Here is a 14,771-nt window from a genome sequence, read left to right as displayed (position 1 = left end):
TCTTTATTTCGTTTGTGGTGTCTTCAGTTTTAGCCAGAGCGGTATTCAGTGTGTGGTTCCTACAGCCATTCCTGTTGGAGAGGAAGCCGCCCTTTGCTTGTGACTACCACATATGTTAACATTAATTGTATAATAGTGTTTCTAGATAACTTTTTGAATGGAGCTGTTACTTGGTCACCATATGCTGGTATTTTCCATGTGTGGCACTGTGTAGTATAATATTACACAGTGTAGTATGTAATTATACTGTAGATGAACCTTAGGACCATTGTTTATCACTGAAATTTAGGCACCGTGCTGTTGGTTGCTTTTATAATTACTGTATTACTATACTTTATGTATACTCTATGTAAGAGGTAATGATTCAGGTTTTATTTAAAGAATGTTTAAAAAAGTAAAAGAAGCGCTACTGATCTCATCGATGCCCTGAAACTCCTGTTCCAATGTTGTCCAGAATCCCATCCTGATTCAAGGACATATCACTGCAGCAGCCAGTCACTGGCTCAGAGATATCACCACTGCGACCAGTGATTGGCTCAGCAGTCACTTCCTGTCTGTCAAGAGGGACCAGGAAGTAGCGACCAACCGGAAACCCAGGAAGAGCTGGGTCATGAATGGCAGAGGACCAGTGAGGCGAGTATCACTTTTATTTATTTATTTAATTGAGAATACCCTATTGTGACATTAGACTGACCCTTCTTCTATTAGTTGGTAGCATTTTGTTGTTGTGTAGATCTATAACATGTTGGGATTATTGCTACTCAACCTGAATTTTTTTTTTTTTGGGGGGGGGGGGGGAAGTACCAGACTGAACTTCTGAAAAGATTTGTGATGGGTTACAAAGTTGTGGGTGACCTTGTTTCCAATAGGGAAAAGTTGAGGTCACTAGTCTTAATGTTACTTCCACAATGTGCATCTGACTAAGAGTGTTACACTCGTGGTTGTGGAACCACTGTGCCACGGTCCGGGGACAGCCTGGAGGGGCGTAACTTAGGCTAGTTTCACACTTGCGCCTTTTTGCGCAGCGTATCGAGCACACATGAAACGCATGTCAAAAGCGCTTGTAAATGCTGCTTTTTTTGTAGCATTATTGTGCTCATTACGACAAAAAATCGCAGCGTTTTTATGCGTTTGTAAGCGTTTTTCATGCGTTTGCATTTTTTATGCGCAATGGTGTCACTTCACAGGAGGAAAATCCTTGAAAAATTCTTGCAACAGACTCCACCAATGGGACAGCAGTGGGTGTGTCTTATGGAAATTCTTTATATAGACCCTGTTTACAGCTGAATTCTTCACATTTGCTTGCATTTGCCTTGTGAAACATGGATCTGCGCTGGAAGAGTTTTTACTTTGACTTGGATCTGGACATCAGGATGGCTCAGGCTTAAGCAGTTGCTTGCCATGAACAGAGGGGGAGAGAGAGGCAGCAGCGTTTCTGGATACATCCCATTATTGAACTCCGGGAGAGCCATGGAGCGTACCACACCCTCTACAGTGAGCTACAGGCAAACCCGGAGACATTTACTGACTATATACCCAGATGTCCCAAGAAAGCTTTAACGATTTGCTTGGTCGTGTCCAAGAAGCCATCCGGAGACTGGACAGGCAGCTCTGTCGTGCGATTACTCCTGAGGAACAGCTCCTGGTTACATTACGGTATGTAGGTTTGCAAAACCAATGCCTGCCTAATTCTCTTTGTTGTCACATGTACTCTTCCAAATCTGGCAGAATTATAGTTCTGCCATGTAGTTAACAAAAGGCTGTGGTAATTTTTTTATGGCATGTATTGAACAAAAGGCTGCAGATATATATATATTTTTTAATTGAATTTTAGGTGTGTACAAAAATCCCAATACACAAATATTAATTTTTTTCTTGGTTTCCCAGATTCCTGGCTACTGGAGAGACCCTCTCTTCACTGCACTTCCAGTACCGTATTGGAATCTCCACGTTGTCTGGAATTGTAGCGGACACCTGTCGGGCTTTGTGGAACATTCTTTGTCCAGAATTCATGCCCCTGCCCACCGCAGAAAAGTGGTTGGAAATCGCCGAAAGATTCTGGACTGTATGCAATTTCCCCAATTTTTGGGAGTGGTAGATGGGAAACACATCCAGATTATCAAGCCCAAAAGAACAGGCTCTGAGCACTACAACTATAAAAAGTACTTCTCTACAGTACTCATGGCCATTGCGGATGCAGACTGTATGTTTATTGCAGTGGACATTGGTGCATTTGGCCGTGGGAATGACTCCCAGGCTTTTAAGAACTCAGACATGGGCAGGAGGTTGTATGGCAACAAGTTCAATTTCCCCATGCCACGGCCTCTTCCCAACACCGAAGGTCCGCCACAGCCCTTTGTAATGGTTGGTGATGAAGCATTCCAGATGTGCCAAAACCTGCTCACGCCCTACTCCAGCCGGGACTTGGACCACAACAAAATAATTTTTAATTACAGGCTGACCAGGGCCAAAAGAACTGTTGAGTGTGCCTTTGGTATACTTGTATCTAGATGGTGCATTCTTGGCACAGCCATTAATCTGAAACTGGAAACAGTGGATGAGGTGGTGAAGGCCTGTGTGGTTCTACATAATTTTGTCATGGCTAGAGAGCACCCGAACTTAGATCTTGATGATGTTGCGCCTAACCCATTGCCTGCATTCACTCAGCACCTTCTCAGGTCATCCGTTGAAGTTGGCCAAATGAGGGACCAATTTGTGGCCTACTTCAACTCAGATGTAGGATGGGTGGAATGGCAAAATCAAATGGTGTAAAAAAAAATTGTCTTGTTGGTATGTTAATAAAAAACACTGTTTTGATACCTGTACTGAGTGCATTCTGTGTTTTTACACTCCCAATACTATTAGCAAGTAGCCAGGTGTATCAGTGAATTTATGATGCTGTGTTTTGTGCATCATGAATTCACTAATACTCCTGAGTAGGTAACTATACACACACACACACACACACGTTGTATGACCTTTATAATCTCTACAGTGTGTTCAATTAACAGCGACCGTGGACATAATACAACTAATATTTGTGTCACATGGGGTGATTTTACAAATAGTGATTTTTGGATTCACTGGAATACTTCACTTTTTATGCCACAAAAACATGTAACTATAAATATTATTTGTAGGATCAGCACTGTGGCTTGGATTTTGAAAGCACACTGGTAAAATACCCAGGCCTGGTGTCATGCTGAAGTGACGAATATTTCACAAATTTATCACAAATGGGCAGGAGAATACACATTAAACTGCAGCATCACTACACTGTTCTTCAAATATATGGAGAGTTAAGCAACGCTGCAGGTTCAAACTCATGTGTATTCACCTGCCCAGGTGTGATAGAGATGATGATACAAGGTCAGGGTATTTGTGAAGTATATATAACATTTATTTTCACCATCATTAATCAGTTTCTTCAACACACACGTAATAAGAGTATGTGGTTAACTACAAGGTATATCTACAGTTCCTTGCCTTATCTCTAATAGTTAAATTATGATAGTACAAAATAGGCAAGGTAACAATAGATATGCCTTGCACTCAACACCATCCTCTATGCCAGGGTTTCCAAAATCTAGTCCTAAATGTCCACCAACAGATCATGTTTTAGGCTATGTGCACACGTTGCGGATTCTGCTGCGTTTCCACAGCGGCTTTGGCCCTGCAGAAATGCAGCAGTTCCGCAGACCAAGTACAGTACAATGAAAGCCTATGGGTTTTCGAAAACGCTGTGCTCACGCTGCGGTTTTATCCGTGCGGTTTTGCTGCGGTTTACAAACCGCAGCATGTCAATTGTTTGGGCGGTTTCCGCAGCGGTTTCACACCTTTAACATAGTAGAGGTGTGAAACCGCAGGGCAAAACCGCAGACCAAACCGCAGGAAAACCGCTGGTCACTTTACCTGCGGTTTTACCTGCGTTTCCGCGCGGAAAGACCCGCAGCGGAATCCGCAACGTGTGCACATAGCCTTAAGGATTTAATTTTTTTTTCCTCAGGTGATGCAGTTATCACCAGAGTAATGCAATTACTTAAAACATGATTTGTTTGTTGGCCTTGAAGACTGGAGTTGTGGAACCCTGCTCAAATCAGTCTGTGCAATACACCAGATATCTCCATTACTGATGTTTCTTGTGTCAGTCTAGAACTAAATTGTTGTAAAAATAAAAAAAAACCAATCTACATGACTTGCCTTTTCCACAGCAGTCTCTACATTCTTGGAGTATTGCACAGACTGGATCCAGCAGGGTTCCCCAACTCCAGTCCTCAAGGTCCACCAACAGATCATGTTGTAAGGAAATCCATATCTCTGTTGATAACTCCTTCACAAGAGCAAAAAAAAAAAAGGAATTCCATACAACATGATCTGTTGGTGGCCCTTGAGGACTGGAGTTGGGGAACCCTGCTGGATCCAGTCTGTGCAATATTATAAGAATGTAGAGACTGCTGTGGAAAAGAAAAGTCATATAGATTGGTTGTTTTGACAACACATATCTCCAAGACTGACACAAGAAACATGTCTCAGTAATGGAGATATCTGGTGGCAAAAATGCTAAGTGTACGGCGCAGTGTGTGTAGTCAGCGATTGACACAGTAACCAATCCAAATATTTTGAAAGCAGAATTGCACATTTATTTAAAAAAAAAAAAAAAAAAAAGATTTTATTAGGAATGACGTTTGGGAGAAGATTGGGATACTTTGGGGGTGTGGAGAGACGAGGAACGGCTGGAGGTTGAGGAAGGGGTTCTAGGAGAAGGGGCGACGAAAGTACTGGGGGAAGGGAGCTCAGGGATGGACATGGAGGCAGGTTGAGACACATTAGGAGGAGAGGGTGGATGGACGAACAAAGTTTTTTTTTTTTTGTTTTTTTTCTTTGGCGCAGGAGTATCCTGCCTGGACCGACTTCCACCGTGTGACCGCCTTACTTTGCTCGACCGCTTGGAGATGGTGGACCGTGGCGTTGACCTGTAAAATATCGAATGCAGGTCGCCACTCTGCTGCTCTGCGGTGGCGGTGCTCCTAGAAGTGGCAGTGGCGGTGCTCCTAGAAGGGGACAAAGTTGTGGCGGTGCTCCTAGAAGTGGCAGTGGCGGTGCTCCTAGAAGGGGACAAAGTTGTGTCGGTGCTCAAAGAAGTGGCGGTGATCCTTGGAGATGTAGTCGTGTCGGTGATCTGAGCAGAAGTTCTGGCGGGACTCCGAGGAGAATTGGTGGCGGTGCTCCTTTGATGAGGAGTGCTGGCGATGCTCCTTTGATGAGGAGTGCTGGCGGTGCTCCTTTGATGTTGACTGGTGGTGTCGGTGGCCCAAGCAGGTTCTGTGGTGGTTTTGCTCCAAGCAGGTGGTGCTGTGGCAGTGATGGTGCTCCATACAGGAGCAGCGCTTGCCATAGTGGTGGTGGTGGAGGAGTGTCCAGCACCAATCAGACTTGGGGTGATGTAGTGGTGTCCGACTTCGCTGGGAATGCAGGTGGCCGTGCAGTGGTATGCAGCAGAAGTCGGTAGGGAGGTGTAGCGAGTCAGCGGTGGCACTGTTGGAAATGACAACACTGACTGCTGCACATACCGATTCTACTGCATAGCCTGCAAGTAAGCAGTGTTGCAGGCCTGTAACACACTCAGTTGTTGCTCAGGACTAAGGTGTTCCGCCATGCCCTGTTCAATTTTACTGAAAAAATGGTGCGCTGGTCTGTTGAGGTCGGCCTCCAGGCGGTCAAGGCACTGGTCGACAGAGTGGAAGCGGTGTTCCATGTGGTTAAAACCACGCTCCATCAGGGAAAAACCGCTTTCCACTCTGGCGGACAGCGCCTTGAGGCTGGACTGAAAGGCCTCGCTCAAGTACATGAACTCGGGCATGACAGGCCTGTCCGAGGCCCTCTGCTGCTGGCGGGTAGTGCCCGCAAAACCAGTGACAGAGACCTGGGACAGGGGAACACCTGATGGACCAGCTTCCTGGTCACCAGCTGTCTGTGTTGTTGACCTGCAAGATGCTTCCTGGCTGTCGGATGGCTGGGACAGGTCCGAGGTCGATCGATGAACTGCTCCCGGGACAGGTTGCAGGGTGCTGCTCCAAGTGCTGTGGAAAGAAAGGGAAAACATTAGTATCATGCATTAACAAGAAGCATCAGCTGTGGAATAGAAAAGCACATAGTAATAAAAAAAAAAAAAAAATTACGCTCTGCTGGCAAGGACCGGTCTCAGGAAAGCCAACTCGTGATGATAGCGTTACTTTCTTCTGCGCCTTGCCGCTGAACCACTGCGAACCTGTCCCTCAGCACGAACATCAGTGTTGAAGCGGTCCTTTATCGAGCGCCAGCGTGTGCAGATTTTGTTCATTGTTGGGAAAAAAAAAGAAAAAGCATTAGACAATGCGCTGAAGGCAACATAATTATCAGCACACACCTGATAGAACTTTGCAAACAGTCAATGCTGCAGCACAAAAAAATTCTATACACAATGCAGTCACTGTTGATCCTGAGGACACTGTTATGTTTCCTGCTAGAATATATGTAGCAGCCAAAACAACAGTATCATCAGGAGCAAGAGTGAAAACAGGATCAAGACAGCAGTTCAATACAAAAAGCAATCACTGTTTTCCAGAAGGTATTGGTGTGTTTGATGCAAGAATATATCTTGCCACAAACACACCAGCACCATCAGGACCAAAAATCAATGCAGCTTCAAGACAGCAGTTCAATACACAAAGCAATCACTGTTTTCCAAAATGCATTGGTGTGTTTGATGCAAGAATATATCTTGCCACAAACACAACAGCACCATCAGGACCAAAAATCAATGCAGCTTCAAGACAGCAGTTCAATACACAAAGCAATCACTGTTTTCCAGAAGGCATTGGTGTGTTTGATGCAAGAATATATCTTGCCACAAACACACCAGCACCATCAGGACCATAAATCAATGCAGCTTCAAGACAGCAGTTCAATACACAAAGCAATCACTGTTTTCCAGAAGGCATTGGTGTGTTTGATGCAAGAATATATCTTGCCACAAACACACCAGCACCATCAGGACCAAAAATCAATGCAGCTTCAAGACAGCAGTTCAATACACAAAGCAATCACTGTTTTCCAGAAGACATTGGTGTGTTTGATGCAAGAATATATTTTGCCACAAACACACCAGCACCATCTGGACCAAAAATCAATGCAGTATCACAGAGCATCTTTATACTTACTGAACGCCCTTTTTGAAGTTGGAGAGGCGCTGTCCCAGCCATCCATCATCGCTGCGGCCACCTCATTCCAGAGCTGCCTGGTCACCACTGTGTCTTTGTACTGCTGGTCACTGCTGTCCCACAACGGGATATGTTCCTCAACAAGGCGGATCAGGCGCTCGTTGTCGATGTACACTTCTTCGTCATCCCGTTGTGGAACCTAGAAAAAAAAAAAATTAGAATCTTTGTAATTTTGGAGAATGAAAAAGATAGAAAAAGAAACAGAGAAGAAGATGAAAATAGAAGAAGATGAAAATAAAGACAGAAAAAAAAGAAAAGGAAAGACTATATACTAAGATTGTGTCTCCTCGCCTACGACTTGGCTACGCTGCTCCCGCTCAGACTGCACCCGCTCAGACTGCTCCCGCACTTCACCTTCACTGGCCGTGTCCGATGTCTGTACAAAAGAAAAAAAAAATTAAAACACATTTCTAGAGGCAGCTAAACGTACCCAAAGGCAGCAACATCTTCACCTCACGATCAGCTTGGGCCAGTTCTTGCCGAGATGGCGAATAGACCGATCCAGAAGAAGACATGCTGAAGTTTAAACAAAAAATACATTAGTACATTATAAAATTGTACAGGACACACAGACAATATGTTGAAGAATACTCACATTTTGGCTTCTGAAGCTTAAATCCACAGTTGGAAGGCTGTCTTGTCTCTTCAAGGCTGTCTGTAGAGTATTGGTCTGGCCCTGAAGACACCTTCTTTTATCTAGACTCCTCTCAAACAATGTTGCTTGTTTAGGGGGAGGTTTAGACAAGTGTCTAGACATTGTGCACGCACGCGATTTCAGTAAACAAAGCGCTGACGTGCGCGAATCCAAGCGCACGTCAGCGACCCCCATAGACTGTAATGCTATTTTTGGGCGCACACGTGTGCGTGATTTTTTTAACGATGTAGGCAGAACAAAAAATGCAACATGTAGTGTACGGTGCGTCTGGGCACACACCTGTAAAATGCGCAGCGCACACTAAACGCTGATGAGCGCGTGCAATCGCAAGACCCTGTGACGACCATGTTAGAGATAGGGGAACATTGCACGTGCACATGATGCGCTGCGCGATAAAACACTAGTGTGAAACCAGCCTCAGAGACCACCTAGTTCTCTCTGATGGTGTGGTTAGACTTGAACCAATGTGTACGCCAGTTGCTACTCCAGGACATACCCTGAAGCTGTAGCAGTCAACATCCAAAGGAGCAGGGAAGCAGAACTGGATATAAACTGGTTAATAGGAGAACCTGTGGTTTGTTAGACAGAACAGGTTCCGTATAGGACTGCACAGTTGGTAGACAGAACAGGTACTGGATCAGGCACAGACAGGATATGTTCAGGAACAAAGTCAGACTCGGGTGCAGGACCACAGGTGCTGGTTCAGACTGGACAAGTGAGATGGATCAGGCTCAGGATTAGCAGAATAAGCTCAGGAATAGGTTACAGCGAGAAGGGCAGGATCAGGTAGACAGGATAGATAGGATTATATTCAGGAAGCACAGGTAGAGGGACCTTACAAGTAGGTAGCAGGATAGCACACTGATACTAATGTTGATAAGGCACCTCCCAATAGGGGAGGGTGCCTTAAATATCTGACGTCTCCCAGCTATTGGCTGGGGCCATTTTCAGAAGCACGTGCGCTGCCCTTTTAAGAGGCAAGGAGTGCCCACATGCCCTAAGCACACTCCCAGGAGACCTGCATGCTGTGCATTGGTCCTGGGAGGAAGCAGATGCTGTAGGCACCAGGGCAGCGCTGGAGGGTAAGTGAACATGCTGGCATCCATGCTGAGAGAAATAGGACTAATTAAGGGGTGCTGGCACTACTCTAAAAAGAGTATGTTAGGTTAATGTGTCAACATATGCTTTCAAGGCTGACCCTTGAATTTCTGCCACAGATTTGCTGCTGGTTTGTGAAGAAGATCCACATGAGGATTAGTACAATTGTCATTCAATATAGCAAATCGTTGACATGGTACTTATTTCCACACCAGCTCCAAACATTGTCATGTTAGCAGGGTTGTGGTTGATACCTTGGCCCTCATGTATCTGAAGACTATAACATATGTTATCATTGTTGCCACAGGAGAAGTTAAAACAACGTATCTACAAAACAGTAAAACAGTGTGAGCGAACGATCTTCATATTTGATGAGATGGACAAGATGCCTCCAGGCCTCATTGACGTCATCAAGCCTTACCTAGATTACTATGAAGAACTGGATGGATTATCTTTCAGAAAATGTATATTCATATTTCTAAGGTAAACTTAGACATATTATATGTTTTTTAGCCCTTGTATTGGCAACTCTACATGCTGAGGCACATGTAGTACCAAGCACTAGTGATGAGCGAACGGGCTTGGATGAGGTGTTACCTGAGCATGCTCAGGTGCTAACTGAGTGTCTTCATTGTTCTTGAATATTATGTTCAAGTCCCCGTGGCTGCATGTCTCGTGGCTGTTCGACAGCCACAACACATGCATGGATTGTCTGTTTGTTAGGCAATCCCTGCATGTGTTACCGTTGTTGAACAGCGACGAGACATGCTGCCGTGGGGACTCGAACATTTTATTCTAACAAGCCAAAGACATTCAGCACCCGAGCATGCTCGGATAACACCTTATCCGAGCACGTTCGCTCATCACTACCAGGCACTGATCACATAACGCAATATCTTGGGTGCTCATGGCAGAAAATACAATTCTGGTGGTGACCTCAAAGATAAGACTGTAAAATTTGTAAAAGAGACCCTATCTGCTATGGTCCATTTACAATACTCGTGCTCTTTTCTTGGTGATGGTGGGCCATTGAGACCTGTCTGATGCCAGGTGCAGATTCTACCTCTGTACCCTACACATGTTGCATGGTCAAAGATCGATGATACATAGCACCTGTCACAGTTCCACCCCTCAGTGTGTTTGGAATGCAGTTACTGACCGCTCAGCAGTCCAATCTGGTACAGGGGCGTGCTGAATCTGTCAGTACCTTGAGGCTGTGAGCACACGTTGCGTTTTCCCGCTGCAGAATCGCCGCAAAAAAGCATTCCATGCAATCCTATGGGATTCCACAATGCTGTGCTAATGCTGCGGATTTTTCCGCTGCAGAATCGCATAATGGAAAAATCCGCAGCACGCCCGTTCTTTTTGCGGAATCGCGGCGATTACGCACCCATAGGAATGCATTGATCCGCTTACTTTCCGCATGTGGCTATGCCCACCATGCGCAAACTAAGCGGATCATGTGCAGATGGTACCCAGGGTTTGGAGAAGAGGAGACGCTCCTCCATGCCCTGGGTAACATAATCCTGTAATAAATAGAATAGAATAAAAAAGTGATATACTCACCTTCCCGCCTCTCACCATGCTCCCGGCATCTTCCGGTCCCAGTAATGCTTTGTGCGAATGACCGCGATGACGTTGCACATCTTACCTATCACATTCCAAGCGATGCTAATCTCTGGGAATACGCAAGCATTCCGCAAGCGAAAAACGCTTGCAAAACGCTTGTTTTCCATGGGAAAAACGCATGCGAATTCGCATGTGTTTTACCCGCAGCGGGAGTGCGGAAGTCTTGCGGAACTTTCCGCAGCATATCTGCAACGTGGGTACATAGCCTGACGGTTCAGTCATCCAGTCTGGAGATGGGGCGTGCTGAAGTGTCGGTCTGTTGATTGACAGCTCAGCCATCCAGTTTGAGACTGGGAGGCACTGGGTGTCTCCAGGTGTTCATTGTCCCAAGTGATTGCCAGGCTATTTAACTGAGCTGTTTCTCCCAGACTTCTGCCAGACATACATTCAGCTACTGTGTGGTTTGTTTCTCTGTGCCTTGCATTCTGTTTGTAGCATTTTTGTTGCCTGACCTTGGACCTCATTCTGACCATCCGTCTGTATAACCCCTTCTGCTCTGATCCGCTGTCCTCCTGGTATTTTGACCTTGAAACGTTACCTGACTAAGCCTTTGTCTCTTTCTTCTGTTTATGATGTACCTTCCTGGCTTCTGACCTTGGACTCTTTGACTATCCTGACTTACAGCTTGTCTGTGAGAAGTGACTCAGCGTCACGTTACGTTTTTTTTTCACCAGTATGGATCCTTGTTCACATGCTTTGTGACCATGTGGCGAATTTAATGCAGATGACTCTGGATCTGGCGAAGGATTGCCAGAGTCTGGTGTAATCGCAATATCTGTTGCAGGGTCAGATAATTAATTTGTTGAAGACCCCCCTATAGCCTTCCCCTGCCAGCAGTGGCTGTGACTTCAGTACCCTCTGATGTACAGTTGGTCTCTCCCGGACTTGTAATGGTGCTCCCTGATAAATTTTCAGGAGGGAAAGACCAGTTTAGGGTATTGAGGGAGAGGTGTAGGTTATTATTTACCCTACGTCCCTGGTCGTCATGGGAGGAGTTCTAGAGGGTAGGAATAATAATGCGAGGGGGTCCTCAGACCTGGGCATTTTCTTTGTCCTCACAAGCCCCCGAACGGTTTTCTGTTGATGCCTTTTTTTGTCAGGTTAGGTCTGATATATGACGAACCAGACAGGATCCAGGTCGCTCAGGCTAAGATCATGAACCTGGCACAGGGAGGTCGCGCAGCTGAGGACTACTGTACTGAGTTCTGACAGTGGTCCACTGAAGTTCCGTGGAACGATGCAGCTCTTAGGTGCCAGTTCCACAAAGGGTGAGTGCTCACGCTGCGGATTCACCTGCGGATTTTTCAGCGCGGATTTGCAGGTAAAACCGCAGGTAAAGTGACCTGCGGATTGAAACCTGGACAATGGAACAGGTGTCAAACCGCTGCGGAATCTGCAGAAAGAATTGACATGCTGCGGTTTTAAAACCGCAGTAAATCCGCATGGAAAAATCTGCAGCATGTGCACTGCGGATTTGAAATCCCATTGGCTAACATTGTACTGTACAATGTCTGCGGAACTGATGCGGATCTGCAGCAGAATCCGCAGCATGTGCACATACCCTTAAGAATGCTGTGGTCCTTCATGACACTCCTTGTTCTCTGGTGGAGGCCATGACTCAGGCCATACGAATGGACCACATAATCCCTGAGAGACGCGGTGAACAGCAGACTGCATTCCATTTTTAGATCTTTCGTTGCCTGACCTTGGATCTCGTTCACACCATCCGTCTACTTAACCCCTTCTCCTCTGATCCGCTATCCTCCTGGTATTCTGACCTCAAAACGTTACCCGACTACACCTTTGTCTCTTCCTTCTGTTTATGACGTACCCTAGTGGCTTCTGACCTTGGACTCCTTGACTATCCTGACTCACGACTTGGCCGTGAGAAGTGTCTCAACGCCACAGCACCACAAATTAGGAAATGTGATCTGGACCAGTGAGTTGTTGCTCCAAGTTGCGTGCCTCATTCTTTTACATTATGGTGTGATGTAGCCGGGATCTTTGAATGCATGATGTGTGGTGGCCAAATAATAATGGGCCAATAGTAGAAAATGAGCAATTCTCGTCCCATCTAAAAGCACCAGAACCATGTCCCTGTCATAGGGATCATCAAGGGATAACAGTGCACTCACATTGTGAACTTTATGTTCCACCAGATCTGCCCTGATTATCTGAAGCCGGATGTGCAAGAATTGTGATTGTTTGTGGGTGTTACACCCAACGGTGGCGCACATGAATTTGCGTGCACACTGTGCCACAGGGCTCGGCCAGCCCAGGAAGGGGCATAGCTAAGAGGCTACCAGGTGTTCACTGGAGCGCCTGATGCTGGAGACATACTGGGCTGCAGGCAGGGCCGGTTTTAGGCAAAGTGGGGTCCTAGGCAAAGTTTAAAATGGGACCCCAAATGCTAACATATTGCACATCACACAGAAGCATTTCGGTTGTATTTACATGTGCTGAGTTCAGGCCGCTAAATGAATGTGATCGACAAATCATTCAACACTTTCCCCACCTCTTTACACCAACTGAGAAATAATGATGGGAACAGAGCAATCACTATTAGATCAATCTGTCCCCATACAGTATCATGTTATCAGCAGCATATCTGCAGTTTACACCGGCAATGTGCTGCTGAGAACAATGATTTTTATTCCGGCATAAACAATTCAATGACTCAATGGATGGGCAGTATTTTGTATGTTTAGTATAATACACCCCATAGTCCTCGATATATTATAATGTGCACCACAGTCCTCTATATTGTAAAATGCACACCCCATAATCCTCCATATAATCTAATATGCCCCATAGTCCTCCATATAGTATAATACACTCCCCATAGTCCTCCATATATTAAAATACACTCCTCAGTCCTCCATATAGTATTATACACTTCCCATAGTCCTCCATATATTAAAATACACTGCTCAGTCCTCCACATAGTATAATACACTCCTCATAGTGCTCCATATAGTATAATACACCACCATAGTCATCCATGTAGTATAATTCACTTCCCATAGTATAATGCACCCCATAGCTCTTCATATAGTACAGTGCAACCCACATATAGTATAATGCAGCCACCCCACAGAGTATAATATAACCACCCCACAGAGTATAATGTAACCCCCCATAGAATATAATGTAGCCCCCCTCATATAGTATGATGCAATCACCCCTCATAGAATATAATAAATATAATACAGCCACCCATAGAATATAATGTAGCTCTGAACAGAATATAATACAGTCCACCTCCCCATAGAATATAATGTAGCCCCATCAGAGTATGAGCAATCCTCCCTCATAAAATCTAATACAGCCCCCCCATAGAATATAATACAGCAAGCCTCCCCATAGAATATAATGTAGCCCCCCCACAGTATATAACAGTCTCCCCCATAGAATATAATGTACCCCCCATAGTATATAACCCAGCCTCCCCATAGAATATCATGTACCCCCCATAGTATATAACACAGCCTCCCCCATAGAATATAATGTACCCCCATAGTATATAATGTACCCCCATAGTATATAACACAGCCTCCCCCATAGAATATAATGAACCCCCCAATAGTATATAACACAGCCAGGTAGTATATAACACAGCCCACATAGTATATAACACAACCACGTAGTATATAACACAGCCAGGTAGTATATAACACAGCCCACATAGTATATAACACAGCCAAGTAGTATATAACACAGCCTCCCCCATAGAATATAATGTACCCCCATAGTATATAACACAGCCTCCCCCATAGAATATAATGAATCCCCCAATAGTATATAACAGCCAGACGGTATATAACACAGCCAGGTAGTATATAACACAGCCTACATAGTATATAACACAGTCAAGTAGTATATAACACAGCCCACATAGGATATAACACAGCCCACATACAATATAACACAGCCCACATAGTATATAGCACAGCCACGTAGTATATAGCACTGCCCACATAGTATATAATACAGCCCACATAGTATATAGCACAGCCCACATAGTACCGTATATAGCACAGCCCACATAGTATATAGCACAGCCACGTAGTATATAACACAGCCCACATAGTATATAGCACAGCCACGTAGTATATAACATAGCCCAACCC

At 45.1% G+C, this 14,771-nt stretch overlaps 1 protein-coding gene across 1 annotated transcript in view; it reads left to right on the top strand.

The window, feature by feature from the left end:
* Window positions 1–14,771, top strand: part of LOC141046568 (torsin-1A-like) — a 31,662-nt gene that overhangs the window by 5,063 nt on the left and 11,828 nt on the right. Inside the window, exon 3 of the mRNA XM_073541030.1 lies at window positions 9,320–9,495. Within this exon, the coding sequence (XP_073397131.1) occupies window positions 9,320–9,495 (176 nt within the window). The remainder of the gene's footprint in view (window positions 1–9,319; window positions 9,496–14,771) is intronic.

This window comes from Dendrobates tinctorius, unplaced genomic scaffold (assembly GCF_039654945.1).
Source record: "Dendrobates tinctorius isolate UK_male_01 unplaced genomic scaffold, ASM3965494v1 ptg000120l, whole genome shotgun sequence".
Lineage (NCBI taxonomy): Eukaryota > Metazoa > Chordata > Amphibia > Anura > Dendrobatidae > Dendrobates > Dendrobates tinctorius.
This window is presented reverse-complemented; position numbering and strand designations above follow the sequence as displayed.